General features: G+C 35.5%; 3 protein-coding genes across 3 annotated transcripts; 2 read left to right on the top strand and 1 right to left on the bottom strand.

Moving 5' to 3' along the window:
• Positions 1–1,121: 1,121 nt before the first annotated feature.
• LOC146147013 (platelet-activating factor acetylhydrolase-like) lies at positions 1,122–2,554 on the top strand. Its single transcript, XM_083388348.1, has one exon. The coding sequence runs from the start codon at positions 1,157–1,159 to the stop codon at positions 2,306–2,308; it is 1,152 nt and encodes a 383-aa protein (XP_083244474.1). The 5' UTR covers positions 1,122–1,156; the 3' UTR covers positions 2,309–2,554.
• Positions 2,555–5,857: 3,303 nt separating this feature from the next.
• LOC146147012 (platelet-activating factor acetylhydrolase-like) lies at positions 5,858–7,892 on the top strand. Its single transcript, XM_083386880.1, has one exon. It carries the CDS (start codon positions 5,888–5,890, stop codon positions 7,070–7,072), a length of 1,185 nt encoding a protein of 394 aa, XP_083243006.1. The 5' UTR covers positions 5,858–5,887; the 3' UTR covers positions 7,073–7,892.
• Positions 7,893–8,119: 227 nt separating this feature from the next.
• LOC146147011 (uncharacterized) lies at positions 8,120–19,516 on the bottom strand. Its single transcript, XM_083386879.1, has 13 exons — positions 19,357–19,516; positions 18,643–18,779; positions 17,812–17,908; positions 16,994–17,094; positions 16,313–16,418; positions 15,602–15,741; positions 14,870–14,939; positions 14,276–14,373; positions 11,618–11,696; positions 10,909–11,028; positions 9,567–9,740; positions 8,528–8,620; positions 8,120–8,377 (listed from the first exon to the last, which is right to left on the bottom strand). Exons 1-13 carry the CDS (start codon positions 19,477–19,479, stop codon positions 8,309–8,311), a joined length of 1,407 nt encoding a protein of 468 aa, XP_083243005.1. The 5' UTR covers positions 19,480–19,516; the 3' UTR covers positions 8,120–8,308.
• Positions 19,517–19,746: the final 230 nt, after the last annotated feature.

The raw sequence follows: 19,746 nt of genomic DNA, 5'->3' as shown, positions 1-19,746 counted from the left end.
GTTTTTAAAAAGATAGAATGTTTGTATTCAATTTTGAAGTATTCTACACTTTGGTAACATAAACAAATTAAAAGCTTCACGCTTTAAACCCACATGTATAAACACTGAAAAGTCTCATAACTGAAAATAAAAGTCACGATTTAGTACCCTCGTATTTACCGTCACAAAGATCATTAGAAAAATCAAACACACCAAAAAGTTCCTAGAACCACCGTTTCCGCACTTTTGCAATCGCGCACAACGATACCCCCCCGTCGTACGTAAACCAGCAAAGGGGCATTACTTCATACTTGCCTGAAATGGCGTCACCGACGTGATGCGCGTTTTCCAGGCGAGTGAGTGAACGTGGGTTTAACCGTGCTCTGCAACTATCCAAGACAGGAAATGGCTGTGCACGGGCAACGCGTTAAGGTCACAATATAAACGCACAGTCTGAGGTTGTTTTGATCAGCAGTTTGATGCTGTAATATCATCGCCGGAAGACATTTTGACGTTGTGTGATTGGTTGATCACAGGCGAACGCTGTCTTGCGAAGCATGCGGGGTTTACTTCGTTTCATTTTCGCTAAACAAAACACAAAAGCGTAGATTGATCACTGTGTGCTGCTCGTGGTTTAAGAGAAAGTTTGGCAAACACGGAAACTGCTTTATTCCGCAAGCTAGTTCAACCGATCTAAACGTAAACGCTCATTTATTTAACACAGTTTGTGCGAGTTGGTGCGAAATACAGCTGTGTATAGCGGAAATGCAGATACAGATGTTTTTCAAGCGGTCAAAAAGCCGTTAGGTTAAGGTTGTACTTTTCTGTTGGTTTCTGTGATGAGCTATTCAGAGAGTGGTAAAGCCAGGCTTCAAATCAAGCAATAAGCCAACAAGCAATGAATAATATATTTTATTGGGACTTTAGTACGGTATCCTACAGGGAAGCATACAGCTATACCCTTTTAAATGGGAAGCTAGGGAAATAAAGTAATTTTTGTCTCAGGTTTCACTATTACCTGGCTTTTTGTAAAACATGTTTTGTGGAGAATATGCCACACCGCCCTTAGTGGGAAATTCAGTTCGTAACCATGGTTATTATTATTTATTAATTAATACAAACTAATTGTGAGTGTAGTTTAAGCAACAACTCCTATATAGAAAGTTTACATATTGACATGCCTGCAAAAATACCAAGTCCGACTGGACCATTCAAAGTCGGTTGTACCGATGTAACGACCGAATATGGAGTGAACCGTAACTTGTTCCGACTATTTTATCCAGCAAAGCCGACCCAAGACCAAACTGAAGCAATATGGTCGCTCGGTCAGAGATACGCCCAAGGTTTCATGGACTTCAGCGGCGTGGGGTATTTTACTTGGGCGTTCAACTGCATCTACAAAAACGCAACGATGCCAGCCTATCTGGATGCACCGATTGAAGTTGGCGACAAGAAGCTGCCAGTTGTTGTTTATTCCCACGGCCTTGGTGGGAATCGAACCTCGTACACGAACGTTTGCATCGAACTCGCTTCCCGAGGTCTTTTTGTTGTAGCTTTGGAGCACGCCGACGGTTCGGCCTCAGCCACTTACTACATCGAGAAAAACGCCACAACAGGTGCTGACGAAAAAAAGTGGATCGACTTTGAGATTTATTCCGGTGAAAGGCCAGATATTCATGAAATCCGCAACAAGCAGGTCAACAAGAGAGCCGCTGACTGTTTGGGCGTCATGAAGCACATCAGGCAAATCAACCAGGGGCAGTTTCAACCAGTCGAAAGTTCACTCGATTTTCTGCCCTTTACAGACAAACTTGACCTTGAGCGTTGCGCCATTGTTGGACATTCATTCGGATCCGCGACTGTGTTGACCGTTTTAGCCCAAGAAAACGATTTCAAGGTAGCAGTGGTGGCCGATTTGTGGTCAATGCCTCTTGCAGAATCAACCTACGACAATATCAAGCCGACTCATATTCTGTTTGTGAATTCCGGGAACTTCCATAGTGTTAGCAACATTAGGAACATTCTCAAACTTAAGCAGGCCAGGGAAGCGTCTAAAGAGAAACAGTTGGTTACAATCCTGGGATCAGTTCACCTATTTCCGTCCGATTTCGGCTTACTGGTAAGCTGGCAATGGATTTCAAAAGCCTTTCAACTACGTGGCGAGGAAAACCCGTGGCTCGTGAGCAAACTAAACAACGAACTGACGTCAAGTTTCATTGGAAAGCACTTGAATCTCGACTGTGGAGGCGATATTATGAATCTGGTGGCGGAAAGCAAACTGCTAATTGAAGGTACGAACGTCAAATTAACAGAAGATGGTTCAGATTAAATCCCTCTGAATTTAACACACTAGCGACTTTTTGCCCCCCTTTTATGTCCTTTTATAACTGAAGCAAATGCAATTTTCGAAACGCATGAAATGTACAGTACGTTAATTGCTTTGCTGACTTTATTGTTTAGATGAGACTTCTGTTACATGACCTGCACATCTAAACAAAACGTTACCATTTTCAAGCTATCAGTATTGTTTGCTTAATTCTATTGTGTTTGTCTGCTATAATAAAAATATTGATTGTAATTCTACTAAGAAAACTACTCTTACTGTTACAGAATCCTGGCCTGATATGCCGGAGCAATAACTTGTCATCCCGAAATAGGCTACTACCTTTTATAGGGTTGTAGCGTCATAAGAAATAATTAGTGGATAATTTGGAATTTATGGTATTGTGTATTTTCTGCTGTGTTGCTGTGTACGCTGTTTGGCGCTGTTATGCCCCTTTGATGTGACGTCACGGAAGATTTTAAAATCTTTTTAGCATGCAGAAATCCTTTCGCTGTCACTCTTAGAACAAAGCTTCGGCTGTTTTTACACATGACAAATGTTTTTGTGTGACACATATTTCCGTTACAGATAAAAGTATTTCACCTGTGTGAACACGTTGCTGTCACAGTTCCCGGCTACCAAAAAGGCTTCGGGTTATAAAACATTTCCGCTTTAGCGAATATACACCAGTTGGTCGCCAGTCAATAAACAGAACGGTTGTTGCTTGCTGGCTTTGCTTGCTGGCTTTAAGCCAACGAAAACCGAGTCAATTTATATCAGAGATACGAAGCATCCAGATGAACAATTCTACATGAAAGCAGTATCTACCTTGAAGTAGTAGTGAGGTTGATACACCGAGGCACAAGACTTTAATGAGGCTCATAATCAACCGACATCTATAGGGTCAACTATTATGTGAAAATTAAAGCATCGCCCAGATATCACCATTAATCAAGTAACAGTTTTAAATGCCTTCAACAGACCCACAACGTGTTTTGCCGTATGAAAATAGATTGTCACGTGCAATATCAAAATCATTTAGTTGTGTTTGTCTACTTTGCATGACATTTTCGGGAACACAGAATATAAGACCTACAATACAACAATATCTAAAGCAGAATAATCTATAATATCATAGTATTAAGACCAACGACATAATAAAGCCAAATACACAGTAAAATATCAACGACAAAAAAAGATAAAATCGTCTGAATAAGATCTAAATTTGTCAGAATGTGTCCTAAATTTTTTGGAATAAGGCCTAGTCTAGATGGCCAAAATAACGCCTGAAACTGTAGGGAGAGGGTATGGCACTATCGGGGGGCTTCGGTTTGGCATCGGACGCCCTAGTTCGGACGCCCTAGTTTGGTATCTGGTTGTTTGTCCATATTTTGGGTCAGTAAGGGGTAATGGTAGGGGTTAGAAATTGCGTTAATGTTAGAATTATTAGGAGAGTTCGTGATGCAGGCCTACTTAGGGGTGGGGTTTGGGGTTAGGTAAAAGGTTATAGGCTATAGTTGTGATTCTGACCATTTAGGTCTTACTCCGAAGTTTAGGACTTATTTCGATCGAGACGTTATTACGACTATTAGGTTTTGTATTAGGCCTAGTCCTATTTTGGTTTTATTCCAAAGTGTGTTTTACTCCGACTTAATGTTGTTTTTTTTATTTCGGTATTATGCCATGGAGTCCGACATTTTCGAGAAGACCACCTTTTATTAGTAAAAAGAGTTTTCTGATCTAATTGCTTAGAATGCGAGACTGTTGGTTTGCAAATAGACTTTTTGATACGTTTTCCATCAATTTTTTTAATAGGCCTATACTAAATACTGCAATTTAACACGTGGAAATACAATAAACAAAATTAAATACATCACTTTACTAATATTAAACGTAAAAATGGTGTTTTAAAAAATTGCATAATAAAGTTATAGCTGAACTAACACTCACGTCAGGTGTATTAAAGACTTCACCATTAACGAATTCGTAAAATGAGAGTTGGACAGCCTTTATCTAATTCGATCTAAGATAAGTCGAGGGTTAGATTTTAGTAATGCCTTATTATTGTTGTGTGCTGAAGGATATAAATTTTTATTTTGTTTTTATTTAAACAAAACTGGTAGTGAGCTTTAATAAAATGTTTTCCAGTTTATCAAAATTTAGTGTGGAATTGACTCCGACAACATTATAACTGTACTTTTAATGAAGAAAATATGACGCGGGCTGGTAGAACGGGTAGTGAAGCATGCGGGTAATTACAAGTGTCATTAAACTAATTTGCCTCGACCAATCAACCTCACTATTACTTCAAGGTATTTGCTGTAGTCTGATTACAAATCCACACAGTTTTTGTTGGCTGGTGTTTAGCAAGCCGGCCAGAAGCCGGCAAGCAACACAACCGTCCCGTGTATTAACTAGACAAGACTGGTTTTTATTGATATAACGCGCTGCTTATATAAGCGAGAATTTTGCATTAACAACAAAAGGGGCGATACTAAAAAGCTGAAATGATTCAGAACCCGTAGCCTTTCTGGCTGGCGGGAACTCTTACAGCAACGCTTTCACACAGGTGAAATACTTCTATCTATAACGGAAATATAACATTATTCATGTGTGAAACAGCCAAATGCTTTGTTCTCAGAGTGACAGCGAGTGTTTGGTAAAGGCGTGAAAAAGTAGCAACATTTTTGATTATACATTTTGAAGAGAACACAACTCAAATAAACGTGAAAAGAACACAACTCAAATAAACGTCTTAAATACTCAATAAAACATCTTAAATGACCCCCGACGCTACAGTAGTCCCTCTGCGGGACGAATATGGCCAGTGGACCGTAGTTTGGTTACCATCGATCTAAATAATCCTCCAAAAAGCATCATACAACTAGAAAATAAGATATATAAAAGACACAACCACTTGGTTAACTTTTTTTATTTTCCGCAATGGCATTTATGACTGCGGCGTAATTTTATTAATTTCACTTTTGTAAATTGTGCTCCGCTTCCTGGCATTGTCTTTAAAGATAACCACAAAATACGATATTTCACGGGACTCATTAACATATTGGTATCTTACATCACGATTGCCGGTGGAGGAAATTATAAGGAAAGACGTCATTTTTGCATTTTTGATGAGTCACCATCATGCGACTGGACTTTGAAATTTGAACTGAACCCATGATGAAACTGATCAGGTTGCTGCGGCCCCTTCCTCTTACAGTAAGTTTTAGAAATGAATGTGATAGACTACACTTAGAGCAATATTTTACCAGTAAATCTAAGTTTGATTTAATAAAACTTAAATGTTTGCTAATAAAGGCTAGACTGTTTTAGTCACGTTTAAACTTTTTTAGCAACTCATTTCGTCGAAAGTCATGATTTCAAATATATTTTATTCAGTTAGAAGACTTTTCAGGTTATTCATTTGTTGATAAATATTGCATATTTTGTGATATTTACAAGGTAACTGTTAGCCTAATTTATTTCAAAGATAGTCACATATTTAAAACTTGTTTTATTATATAGAATATTAACAATGCCTTTCATGCAAAATAGTTAAATATTTTTGTGTTTTAGAAGTTTAAAATGTCTTTTCCAAAGCCACTGGGGAGTAATTTAGTTGGCTGTGCTGATATCGTTTCAAAATGTGGCCCTGAAAGATGCTTGTTTCGCATTTTTTACCCTGCACAGAAGTCAGAAAACTGCACCGAAGCGAAATGGCTCCCTTCCAACGAATATGCAAGCGGCTTCATGGACTTTCTCAGCATGAAACGGCTCTCTTGGATATTCAGGCACATGTTTGCCAACACTCTTATGCCAGCCTTGCTGAACGCTGATCTGAAGCAAGATGTTGCAAAGTTGCCTGTTGTCATATACAGCCACGGCCTGGGTGGAAATCGAACGACTTACTGCAACACTTGTATTGAGCTCGCATCGCAGGGATTCCTTGTTGCCTCGCTCGAACATGCAGACGAATCAGCTTCCGCTACGTTTTATTTGGAGCCAGTTGAAAACGACACGGAAAAGTTTGAAAAGAAGTGGTTGGCTTTTAAACATGTAAAAGATGACCACCCAGAAAAACACAGCATTAGAAATAAACAGGTTCATAAAAGAGCAGATGAGTGTATATCGGTTCTCAATCATCTTAAAGAGATGAACGAAGGCAATTTTGCAGGAGTCGGTGTCGACCTCAATCTTCAGCAGTTCAAAGGTAAATTGGATCTTTCTAAAGCTGCCTTGCTTGGCCATTCATTTGGTGGAGGCTCCATAATTGCTGCGATATCCAAAGATGACCGCTTTAAAGTTGGAGTAGCACTCGATTCGTGGATGTTTCCTCTTGACAAGACTGTCTACAAGAAAGTGTCTCCGATCCCGATTCTCTTCATAAATTCCGAAACATTTCATTGGCCCTCTAATGTTGCAAGCATCAGGAAACTGGACTGTGATACTCATGGAATAGATTCGGAAAGAAAGGTGGTCACCTTGGTTGGATCTGTTCACCAATCGCAATCCGACTTTCCACTTCTAATCGGCTGGACATGGCTAGCTAAAAAATTTAGACTTCAAGGTTCAGAAGATCCCATAGTATTAAGCAGGATTAACAATGAGTTGATTTTAGCCTTTGTCGGTAAGCATTTGCAGTTGAGCTGTGCTGGAGAGGTGGACGATATTGTAAAAAATAATGAGGGTCTTCTAATGTTTGGCTCAAATGTAAAGGTTGATGAAGAAAGGATAATTAAATCTAAGCAGGAAATAAGGTCGTCAATATAATTTATTTCTGTTTTTCTGGTAAAATGTTATTATAACTTATTAATATTACTGGTTTTATAAACTTAGTGTGGTCCAACGCTCTTTTGAAGTATAACTAAATCAACAATGAACCACAAAGGTATAAAAATTTTAAGTAGCTTTATTATACTAGAAATGTTTTTCTTGGCGCAACAGCAGTATTCGTTTTTTTTAATTGTTTTAAATCTTTTTATGCTTATTGGTTCCCTTTTAAGTTTCTGCATATGTTGAGGTTGCGCGAACCTCGCTTCTTTAACGTAGTACATAATGCCAAATTTATGTTTGTTTATCTAAACAGAGCTACCAGTGTACAAAACCTGCTTTTATGACCTTTATTGCTTTGTTGTATGAATATTTTATAAACACAGTGATTTGCTTTTTAATTGTGCAATCAGCTTCATGAATTTATAGATGACCATTGTCCACTTTACACTGATACCAATCAAGCTTCAATCTAATTCATCCTTCGTTGTTGTGTTTGTTTACTTTATCTTTGTTCCTGTTCTTTTATCAAACAAACAAGTATGTTCTGTTTATAATAATTTTGTTGTTAATATTTTTCTTCACTTTAACACAGTTCAACAATAGTTGTTTCTTTGTCTTTATTTAATTACAATAATTGCATTGGCAACATTTCATTATAAAACACTGAAGAAAGGTTTACTAAAACAAAACATAAATAACAAAAACAGTTGCAGACTATGCTTTGTGCATTGTCAATTGGCAATGCAGGTAAAAACAAAAATAGATGCAGAAAGAGTAAAACAGAGATATCTCGAACCATAATTCAATTGAATAGTATGCAAGCATTATCTTAAAAAATAAACATGAATCTATTTTATGTATGAGATAAGCCTAAATTGCCAACATTGTGATCACTCCTAATATCAAACTTTTCTGTTTTTTTCTTAATAAAGTTTGGCTAGAGCTGATAAGTAGGTGAACATCCAGTTTAATGTTAACAACATTAATTGGGATACAGTGATTTTATTGAGTCTTGTTATTGTGACAAATTTAGGTTGAGTACACAATATTTAGCAGCAATAATTTTTGACTTTTTTTTTTAAGAAGAGTTGAGTTATTTACAGTGTTAACACAGTTTAACACAAAACAAGTATTGTTTTTAGAATTGGCAGTGTTGTTTTATGGTCAGGGTTTTAACAATTGCGTAAAACAGGCAGAAATTTCGGCTTAAAAACACATTGGGAAAAGACACGTTTATCTTCTCATGTGATCGAACTGTAATTGTTCCAACTTCTTTTTTAGCTGATCAATGTCGCGGTCTTTCTGCAAATTTTCATAGAATAGTGTTTTAAAAAATCCTTTCCCAATTTAATAATTTTCATAAAAATTATTACCATTTAAAAAAAATAAAATAATTTTGAGAAACTGAAGTTTTTTCAGACTCATAGGTAAAGCAAAGATTTAGTAACTTACCTCGTACAATAAATTATGAAACTTTTGGTTTTGCTCGTGTAATTTTGAGCGATCTTCTCGTTCAATCAAAAAGTCTTGTTTATAAACATCAGCCTGTAAATACGAAATAAACTTTTTTAAGCTGTTCAAACACTTCTATTGCTCAAACATATTTCAAAAATAAAGACAAAAAAATAGTTAAAACGTCAGTAAAGAGCTTTTAAAAAATGGCGACCTCCACAGAAAACTTACATAAAGCAATTTTCCAGGTAACTACTACAGGCTAGATCAGATAGTAGAAAACGAGTGCTGGTACAAAAAAGTTTCCCTTTAAAGAGTGTTTAACATCCTTGTTTTGACAAACTGGTAAGTGCAGGAATGAAAAGCGTAATTTATTCTAAGACATACTCTAAAATCAATAAATAAGCGCAAAGGCTTATTTATGCTTAAAAAAATCTCACGGAAAGTCATCTGCGGACCGAATAAAGTTACTTGACCGACTGCACTTAACCCTCTGGCCGTTGTTTGCCCAGGTTTGCTCTATACCAGTGGTACCTGCCAAAAAATTCTATGGCCAAATAGTTTTATGAAAGAAAAAACTGTAAAATAGGTTTAGAGCAAAACAGGGCAGAACGTATTTCAAAGCAGATTATTTTATTACCCGTGCATTAGTGAGATTCTCGCGACTGAACAATAAATTTACATTCCTTTTTAATTCCTCCCCAATCTATTATTCCTGTAGAATTAAAATAGTGACACAAATGAAACTAAATCTAGCTTTTAAAATTGGTCTGTGGCCCACCTCAAATGTTCTTATGGCCCACCATGGCTCACTGGTTAAGAACCGCTGCTCTATGCGAAATTTTCAGCAGTGTAAAACGACCACGAACCTAAAAGGACCGACAGCAAAACAACAAACTTTTGGAACACGACCTAAAATAGATTGAGAACCTTAAAAGTAAGAAGTAGAAAAAAAAAACGACCGAAAACGGATAAAAGGCCAAAAACTAGGTTGCGCATTCTAATTGTTTCGAATATATCTTTATTTATTCCAGCTCACCTGCGCTTTAAAGAAGGCGATGTCGTCTTCCATTTTCTTCACGTGTCCGTCTATCTGTCGCTTGTAGTTTCGTCCCTCGTCCTCTAGCCGTTTGAGGTCGTGGTCCTTTTTCTTTAGCGATTCCTCGGCGCAGAGAAAGCGCGCGTACATCTTGTCGAAGTCCTTCTCGCGACACTGCAACAAACAACAATGAGACTTGACTAGGAGTGTCCGATAATATCGGATCGGATTGGAAGCCCGATGCCAAGTGGTAGCATTGGTACTAATGCCAAAATAATTATTGTATTTCAGTGATTGATTCCGTTTTACACAACGCTTTCCACTTTGAAAATGTATGTTGTGTCTTTATCCCCAAAATACGTTTCAATAAAAAAACGGTTTCATCATCAGAATTACTTGACAAACTGATCTTTTAAAGATGGTGTTGATTTACTCAACCTATACTAGGCTTTGACATTCATTTTCAAGCTGCATTACTGATTCGTGTATAGTGTACCTAAATTGTATGCTATTTTAGAAAATGGTATTTTAATATTCAAAGCTGACTACGTCTCCTAGCAATAAAGCACATCTAGGCATAATAAAGTAGAAAGCGGTTTGTTTGCAAGCCTAAAAAATTATGCCAATCTTGCTTTTCGACCATAGTATAATGACGTAAGTTGGTATCGGATAAAAAAATGGTGTTTAAGTGACGGCCATTACACAGTTATGAGCCACGTAAGCTGATTTAATTAGGCCAGTAAAGTATCAATGCGACATTTTTCGTTTTATTTAAAAATGAAAGCAGTTTTGTTTTTCTCACAGAACAATCCCATTTTTAAAAATAGTTTGAACAAAAATGGTAAGTGATATTACACGGATGTCTAAAACTGGATTATTGCGATAACCGATATTTTGAACAAACGTATCGCGATGAAATTCGAAAACAAATGACGTCATAAATTACTATGTTTAAACAAACAAAAAGGTGAAATTAATACGTTAAAACCATTCTTTCGGGCTATATTATGTAAAAATAGGATTGATCGTTAAGATGATTAGTTTGTTTAGTAAACCTGCTATTTTTTATAAAATTACCTTCCTAGATAAAAATCGCCGCGTTTGATAGCAAAGCATGTCTGAAATTTCTATGTTAAATTGGTATCGGATCGGCAGCGATATACCATCCTAGTATCGGACTAGTAACGATACTACCACTTGGCATCGGGTATTGGCTTTGATCCGATATTACCGAACATCGTTAGTAAGGGATATGCTATGCCACGAACTTGAAAAAAGCAATACCTTTTTTAAATAATAAAGTGTTTGGACAAGTAAACCAGGGAAAGTCGGTCTGTCTTACCGATGCGTGGTCAGCCGACACTTTTTCCAGTTCCTTGCGCGTTGTTTCGTATACGTTGTAGAGGTCGTCGAAGGATTGGATCTTTTCCTGCAAGGTTTTCCTTAGTTCGTCATTTTTCGTCTGAAAAAAAATTGGTCAGTCACGTTTTCACCGTTAGGTTCATGATAAGGCACATGTCAAGGTTTTACTTTTGTATGAATTTAATTACAGATTTTGCAAGTATAAAATATATAAAATACAGTTAAATACATGCGTTAAAAATGTTTTTTCCATTTTAAGTCATTTCGCTAAGTTATGCGCGCTTTGTTTTGAACGGCTTTCAATAGGCGGAACCTAAAGTTTAATAGTATCCATTCTTTGTTATTTTAGAAAAAAAAAATGAACATAAGTATTGCTTGATCTTTCTTTTCATGGCACTGGTAAATATATCTTTGATTTTTTTTAAAATCATCATTTTTACTACCAGAAATTTATTTTTTTTCTTTCGCTTGTATTTAGCACAGTAAAAAGCTCGCAACAAATGCAATACTATTCAAATTGAAAAAAAAAATATGTTGCGTTCCTCAAATATAGTATTCCGAATTCGTAAGTCGTAAGTTTGAACATATTATATTAATTCTGTTAAAAAAGCAATACACTTTCTCTCCCATATAAGCTTCATGGACAAAAATAGAGTTACATTATGTTATTAATAGTAGTGGTTACTTACTTGTATAAATTGCTTTTCCTTTTTGAGTTTTTGAACGGCTTCCTTGTTATGTTCGCACCTGGTTCGCAGTTCTTTCGTTCTGCGGTGAAAAAAAGCAATGGAATCAAAAAGGTGCACAAGATTTATTTTTGTGCTTTTTTACACGGAGTCAAGCCCCAGAAGCGAGTGATCATATACTATAGATTTCAGTTTTGTTTTCGTTCTTCTACCTTTTACACGGCCCTCGTTTTTTTTTCTAGTTTTTTTTTTATATAATTGGGCAAGTGTACTGAAGCCCGCGTTCATGGTAAACACCGGTAAAAGTGTTCATACTTGATGGCACCTGATGGCTACGGCTTTAACTAAGCAATGGCGTTATGCATCGCCACCAAGTTGCCCTTCGTACGAACAAAAGGTAGGGCAAAATATTCTGATTTAACACAAAAAAACTGCCTGACCAGTGATTATCCAATCTCAACTTTACATGCACGGCTACCCTTTCCATTGGCCCTCAACACTTTGCGCCCTACCGTGCTTACGTTTTACAAAAATACGCCATGAAACGTCACAAGAAAGGTCTCTGGAGGTATCATGAAAATCTCAAGTCTGAGTTTGAGTTAGGAAAAGAAAAAAATATTCCTGTGCCCCCCGAAACTACCCGTGTCCTTGTCTCAGGGGTGGCGAGCCAACAGTTGAGAAACCTTTTCCTATACTGTTTAGAAAAGAAAAAAGAAAAATAACCCATGGCCCTGGGTCAAACCCAAAATTGGTTGGCCGTTTGATCCGGTTGGACCACCGACCGCAGCAGTTTTCCGTAGTGATATTTATTAGGACTTGTTCTTCACGAGCTTCTTCAAAGTTAAAGAAACTTGCGAAAGTAAAACAAAGGCATGGCGGATATTAACTAAATTCGATTTAAAAACTGGTAGCAAGTTTTGTTCGCTTACAAAGAGTAAAAAAAGTTGGGTCGTCAAAGCTTCGCTGTTATCTTTAACCTTACCATTTCGGTAGCCACAAAATAGGTCGAGAACACAGCTTTAAACGGTAAAGTTTAGTTTTGATTCGTCGTTAACAAAGCGACCGAATTTAGATCCGTATTCGTGCAGGGGACACGCCTGTGGGACAGCTACGCACGAACAGTTACATTGTGCAGGTGGCAGTGGGGAAACATTCGTCTTTTCAAACAACCTTCGGTGCTGATATTCTAGCTAAAACGTTATCACGAAGAATTTCTCCCTAAAATCGGTGTTTTGTTCATACATAAATAAAACGGTTTGCCATGCGCCCATGATTGGCAATCAAGTGTTCGTATCGGTGCTCTACTGGGATGATATCGGTTTATCGAATCAACGCAGCGATTCTTTAAAAAAGTGAATTTATTAATCGTGGAATATTCATAAAGAGGGTAACACCATGAACGTCAAAACTGACGTGATGCTTTCTGCATGCTACAAGCACCTGCTGAAGGCCTAGAGGCAGTCGCTAATTATTTTCTTATCGTTTTGTTGCTCGCGTTTATTTCTGCTTTTTTCCTTTTTTTCCTTTCCATTTATTGTACGAGCGTTCAGTGTCAATCACCCTGACGAAGGCGGCTTGTATAGGTTGCCGAAACGTTGGTTAACAATTACACTTACCAGAGGAGCTGTTTTTTGATTTATATTATTAAGTATAGGTTAACAAATGGGGACAAATTTAGCCAAATAACCTGGAAAATATTTCTTGAAACCTTTTAGCTATTTGGAGCTATTCTGGCTATTTTGTTTGTTCAGGCATAGTAATGACGTCATTTGGTATCAAATCGCGATATTTTTTGTCTAAAATATTGAGTACCGGACATCCCTAGCTATTGTATATGCTTTAGATTTTTAGAACAACAGGCTATAACACTATTTGGTCGAGTCGAAACAATAATATCGTCAACATATACCACCTTGTTTTAGATTTGATTTGTATGTTACTTCGAGTACAGATCTACCAATAGGTCTAACAGACAGGGCAAACATGTATTTTAGAACTATCTTTTGTAGCGCCACACGCTTTGCTATATATGTTTAATGAGAAAGATGTAGGTAATTTATTTCAAGAAAGGCCATAAAAAATATTTTCTTGGATTTAAAGCTAATATAGATTTTACTCAGAATTGTGCTTTGTGGCCCCACGAAAATACCGTAAACCACCTCGATTATATTTGTATTAGCGTTTATTAGCAAACCCTACAAAGATGATATTGTAAAATCGTCAATGATTAACGATGGAAAACCGCAACACGCATATTTAGGAAATTCCTATTCAGGTAAAATACCAATATTGATCAAAAATCCAAAAATTTAAACAAAAAAAAATATATATATATATATTTAGAGCACACAGTCTAGGCAGCTCTATGAAAAATTTGTTTGAAAATAAAATATAATTTTTTTTTTTCAATTAAATATTTTTCTATGTCTCGCTACAAAATATATTTTGTATGGAAATACATGTTTGCCCTGTCGTATTATGTGCAGTGTTTGCATTTTTTGTCTGCGAAGACTGAAAATTAAAGAACACGAGTGAAAAACAAATTTACCTAAAAGTAAGGAGCTTTTATTAAATAAATTATTTTAGTACAAAAGGAATCATAGCCCGTGTGATCGACTTGCTCAACAGATTTTTATTATTTTTAATGCTATGTTTACTTACTCTTGTAACAGTTTGTCGTTTTTCTGCTTTAATTGGGCGTTTTCGGTTTTGTAGGCTTTCGATTCTTCGATAACACTCAGTAGTTGGACGTTTCTTTCCTATATTAAAAAAAAATACAAAAAACGCGGGTTGGAAACGAATGGAACAGATTCTTATTCTCCCCCCAAAATAAGTTTCAGCCGTAACATGTACCACTTATCTTGTGTAGTGTTCAATTAGAAGATTCTTTTTTGGTGAGTTTAAAAAACAGGGGTCGGGATTCGAGTAAGAATACGTAAAACTAGTTTAAAAAAAACGAGTCCCGAGTCCTGTATTTTAAACGTGCGCATGGCGCAGTACCAAATTCCGAAACTGATGGGGCGAAAAATGTAAGTTGTAAAGCTGGAATAGATTTTGGTAAAATATTTTCCAACTATCTAATAGGGATGGATAAGTTATATAACCTTATTTTAAATTTATAAATAAATACGGGCTGTAGAGCCGGACTCGGGAACGATGAAAAGGAGTGGAACTTGGGTTCATTTTTGGTAGAGTCGGACTCGAGTTGTGAGTTGTTTTAAACTGAGCGGTGGCTTTAATTTAAACAGACAATACCTTCTTTGCAGTTTCCAAATCCTGAACGTTTTTCGCCATCACGTCTCTTTCTTTCAACAGCCTGTCTCTCCTGATAAAACAAAGAATAAACTGAATAAAAACTAGAAACCGAAAAATAGTCACTTGATTGAATAGACAAATTACTTTAGCATTGTTCAACAAATAAGCGCAGGATGCAGTACAGCAATGCTCTTCAGCCAGTGTGCATGGTGTACCCTAGGGTGCACCAAAATATGCATGGGGTGCACCAGTACGAAAAGGTATACAAGGGTGCATCACAAAATTTTATTGAATCATTAATATTTGACTTTTTTTAATGTTTGTTTGAATGCTGTTTTAGTACTCGCAAGCAGCCTGCAGCGATAATCAAACTCTCACCGACAGTGTGTAAAACTTCGGCATCTCCGCCCGATTGAATTCACATGATGACATTGATAAGCATAATGATTTTTTATAACGTTTTTTTACCTCAGTTAACCAAAAACATTCTATTTGACACAATTTTCCCAGGGTAATAAGCCCTCATGCCTATTTTTAGTTGTAGTTAAGAATGATTAAAAATAACGACTTGAAAGATTGGGAGACATTATTATAAACTGTACATACGAAAGACAAGTTAAAAAAAAAGTTACAATATTTTAATTAACTGTTTATTAACTGAGACTATAGGTAAAAAAGCCAAGAAATAAAAGGCTTAAGTATCCGTTTTTTGACCAGCAACTGAAATCTTACATTTCGACCATTTTCTGGTGACTGGACTCCAGTTTTCCATACAAATGGTTGGTGGTGTGTGCGTTCTGTTGCAACTTGAGATTTGCTGACTTGATCAGTTGTGCTTCGCTTTCCAGTTCCTGTTTCTCGCATGTGACAATCTGAAACATGCGATGAACGTTCGGTAATCTGGGAAACTCGGGCTCAACTCCCTATTGTGCAAGTATGATACCGTCTGCATGCAATTATTGGAAGAGAAATAAGAAACAATTTAATTAAAAAATATAAATACATTTTTTTTCATTTTTGTCTGTTTTTGAGATAAAAAAGGTTTGCAATCGAAGTACCCTAAACTATAAAAATTAACAAATTTTTTTAGGCCAAAGTACCTAAAAAAACATAAAGTATAAACATTTTCAGAAAACAGATAATTAGACATAATTTTAATGTGCTGTTGGTTTAAATTGAAAACTTGTCAATTGGCTAATTGCAGAACCATGAACTTTAAAAAATAAAACAAAGTAATAATTGTAAAACTGTATCAGTGTTTATTGATTTATCTCATATATATATGAATACTTATAGTTTATTTTTTAAGTTTTGCTTTGAGGCTGCGAAAATTTTTCAGAGTCCACATTTGTTTTATTTAAGTATATAAAAAATAATAATTTGAGTGTGTAAAAAAATGCTAAAACAATTTTTTTGACTTCAAAATTCACAGTACACTGGTACCTTTAATTGCTTTTGGAGGCCTTCTATTGTGCTGAGTAACTTTGAATGAATAGTGTCACTTGATATCGCTGGGTTTTCCGGGTCATTGTCAGTCTCCCCTTCTCCACTACAAATAAATTAAAATGTTGAGTTACGAAACATGCAGTAGTTGCCATAGAGAAGTAGATAGCATTTCGTGAACATTTTAAGTAAATATTCAGATAATGGCTGAAGGTTAGACATAGAATGAATACCAATACCCGTATAGAAGTAAGTAGCATATTTAGAAGATCTGGAAAATACATCATCGTGGAAAATCAATACAGAATTATTTAAAAAAATTCTTAATACGAGATCTACTTATGTATGTGCTTTGGTATTCATTCTATGTTTAACCAAACTCTCAAGCCATTATTAGCTCCGAAGATACTACCGTTTTAGGAATTATTTTCATTTTATTAACTGTAAGAAACAAACATATTAAAGTGTTCTAGGTACAGGACCTTATGTCTGTTTTTAAGGGCAAATATTCCTATTTATCTATGGGAAGGCTATTTGTGGCACATGAGCAATGGTTTAGTTTTCCTTTTTCTGCCAAAAGACATTAGCGTATTGTACAAAAATACACCATTTAATTATTCACACGAACAGAAAGTAAACAGCAATAAATGATTATTTTAGTTTTTGGTAATGATTGCCTACCTAGAGTGAGGTTGTGCCGCCAGACGAACAAGTAGCTTTGCATTTTCAGCCTCTAAGAACAGTTTCTCCCTCTTGAGATTCATAATCGTGTTGCGCGCATTCTAATTAAAAAAACACCAATAACAACTCTGATGCTAAGTTTATACATTTAATCACAGCATAACTGTTTTTTCGGGTGCCTCGTTAACATTCTGTGTACAATGATCTAAAAATTTTTGAATACTTTATAAGAAAAAGTTATTAACCTTGGTTTAAGCTTTCATAACTAAATAACTTTTCTAACCAAACCTCAAAGTCACTGCAAAGTTTGTGACTTAACAATAGACTTACTTTCTGTTGCGGTGGCCAGGCGGTCTTTGTTTTATATATAATCAAGTATCTGTTAATAGCATTTGCATAAATTAAAGTTACGAAACAGGCCGACAACATTTAAGTTGAAAGGAAGTTTCTGTGTTTGTAATGCTTTTGGTATTAATCTATGAAGCTGACAAATTTTAGGTTTATTATTAAAGTATATATTAACTGTTTGTGCTTGTACAAATGTATTTTTGGTTTAAAATTTTGAAATAGGCCTATTAGGCCTTACAAATTTAAAAGTTCGACAAACCATCTTTGAATTTAAGATTATTATTCATGGAAAGAATGACTTCTGAAGGGCTAGATCACAGTTGTTGTACATGTATGTGTATTGTGTATGTATGTTTAGGTATCTTGACACTTAAAATTCGACAAACAACTTGAAATTCTACAAAGTATCTACCATGACCAACTGTCTTGTGAATAAACCTAATTAAATTAACCCCGTTTTTATCACTTACAGTGTGGTTTTGTTTGATCTTAACAGTCTCTCCCCTCCACCTTTCCTTCCACTGTTGAAGTTCAAGAAGCTTAGTTTGAAATCCCTGGTTGTTCAACCTGAAACATAACGGATTTGTGTATTTAGAGTTGAAAACAAAGTTGTATATATATACATTAGAGTAATAGCAAACATTTCTTTTACATTGTCCACTTATTTCCCAAATGTCCAAATGTTTAAGTATCCCGAAACTTTTATTAAAATAAAAGCAGAAAAAATAATGTTGAAATTTTCAACTCAATTGGATTTTCACATTTTTAACATACATGTTACAAAGAAAGGCAAGAAATGTTTAATGAGCTATCTTATATCATATTTATTTAAGTTTTATACATAAAATATTCCATTGCAATATAAATGTACAATAATGACACCTCTTTAGAAAAGTGAGTATTAAATAAGTTATAACCCTTGCTCATGGTAAAATGCTGTTTTATTCAGACTTTCTTTAATTCAGTTTCTATTTTTACATAACTTTAAAATAGTTAAATAAATAGTAAACCGTTAAAAGCACAATCACATACTCTTTTACACTATGCCACGCTGGCACCTAAAATAACAATAAGTACACACCAAAATATTCCTAAATAGATTGACTGATTCTGTTACTGGTAAACATTCAGAATTACCACAGAAAAGTTGTATCAAAGTATACACTATACATCCATGTATATTCCATTGCTAAGTTACTAAACACCCTCTTTTAACTGTACATCAAAATCCCAAACCACCTAAAACAATTGCAAGGTATTGTGAAAATTAGAATTTGTAGGAAAGGCAAAGGCATACCAACCTGATGGCCTCTTTGAGTTTGCAGTTATTGCTTGTGATAAGCTTCATTTGTTGAACCATGTTGTTGACCATTATGGTCGGAGTACCGTAAGATGTCATCGTACCATTTCCACCAGTATCCTGACTGTAACTATCTGACTGCAGAAAGACAACATAAAATCAAACGACAAACATCAGAAACAACATTAGATTACAAATCCCAAAACAGGTGTTTACATAAAAGACAATTGCTTCTACAACCTATGCCGAATATAACATTTCATTGACAGATTTGTGTGGTGTGAATCACATGTGTATTGCCGCATGACACACTAAAAAACAACATTAAAAAGCAAATACCCAGAGGGGGAGGCATATTTTAATGCAGCATTAGTGATACAAAAACTGCTATAAATAAGGAGTTGACAAGCTTCATAGAGAGTTTAAAATATAGTTCTGAATTACATTATACAAATGTAAATTGCAGTATTTAAAAGTTACATGCCACTAAAAGCTGTGTGGTTATTGCAAAAACTATGCATGGTTAAAACATTAAATACCCGATTTATACTATTTAAAAAAAAACAAAAAACAAACAATGCGAACAGTTTTTGTAAATATTAGTAACTGCACATGAACTGAACCAGTATTCAAACATTACTTCAAAACTGTTATTAATTTTCTAAAATTAACATTTCATGCTGTGGTCTACTAAGATGTTGTAACAACTTCTTACTGAAAAGTCGTCGCTGTTGAAATTGTCATCCGGTGGATTTACGACGTCAATCACTGACTGTTGTCCGTATTCAGGATTATACATGTTTGCTTGACCGCTTCCATATTGAAGGTTTTGAGACATAATATATTTTGTAAAAAGAAGATAAAAAAATCTAAATCATAACCTTTATAAAGCAATAAAATGGTTACCATATAAACATTATATAAAGTATTAGATAAAGTTTTTGTTATTATTCAAAAATACCCTTTATTAAAGGTTTTTTTGTTGTCCTAGTTATAATCTATCACCAAATGCATTTTGCTTTCATAATACATGCAAAACTAATACCATAGATTACAGGCAAAACGCCAACTTCAAATCCATTAAACTGGCACAATTCTCGAAACT

This window comes from Ascidiella aspersa, chromosome 4 (assembly GCF_963924565.1).
Source record: "Ascidiella aspersa chromosome 4, kaAscAspe10.2, whole genome shotgun sequence".
In the NCBI taxonomy this organism is placed as follows: domain Eukaryota; kingdom Metazoa; phylum Chordata; class Ascidiacea; order Phlebobranchia; family Ascidiidae; genus Ascidiella; species Ascidiella aspersa.
The sequence above is the reverse complement of the archived record's forward strand: the minus strand, read 5'-3'. Positions and strand labels throughout refer to the sequence as shown.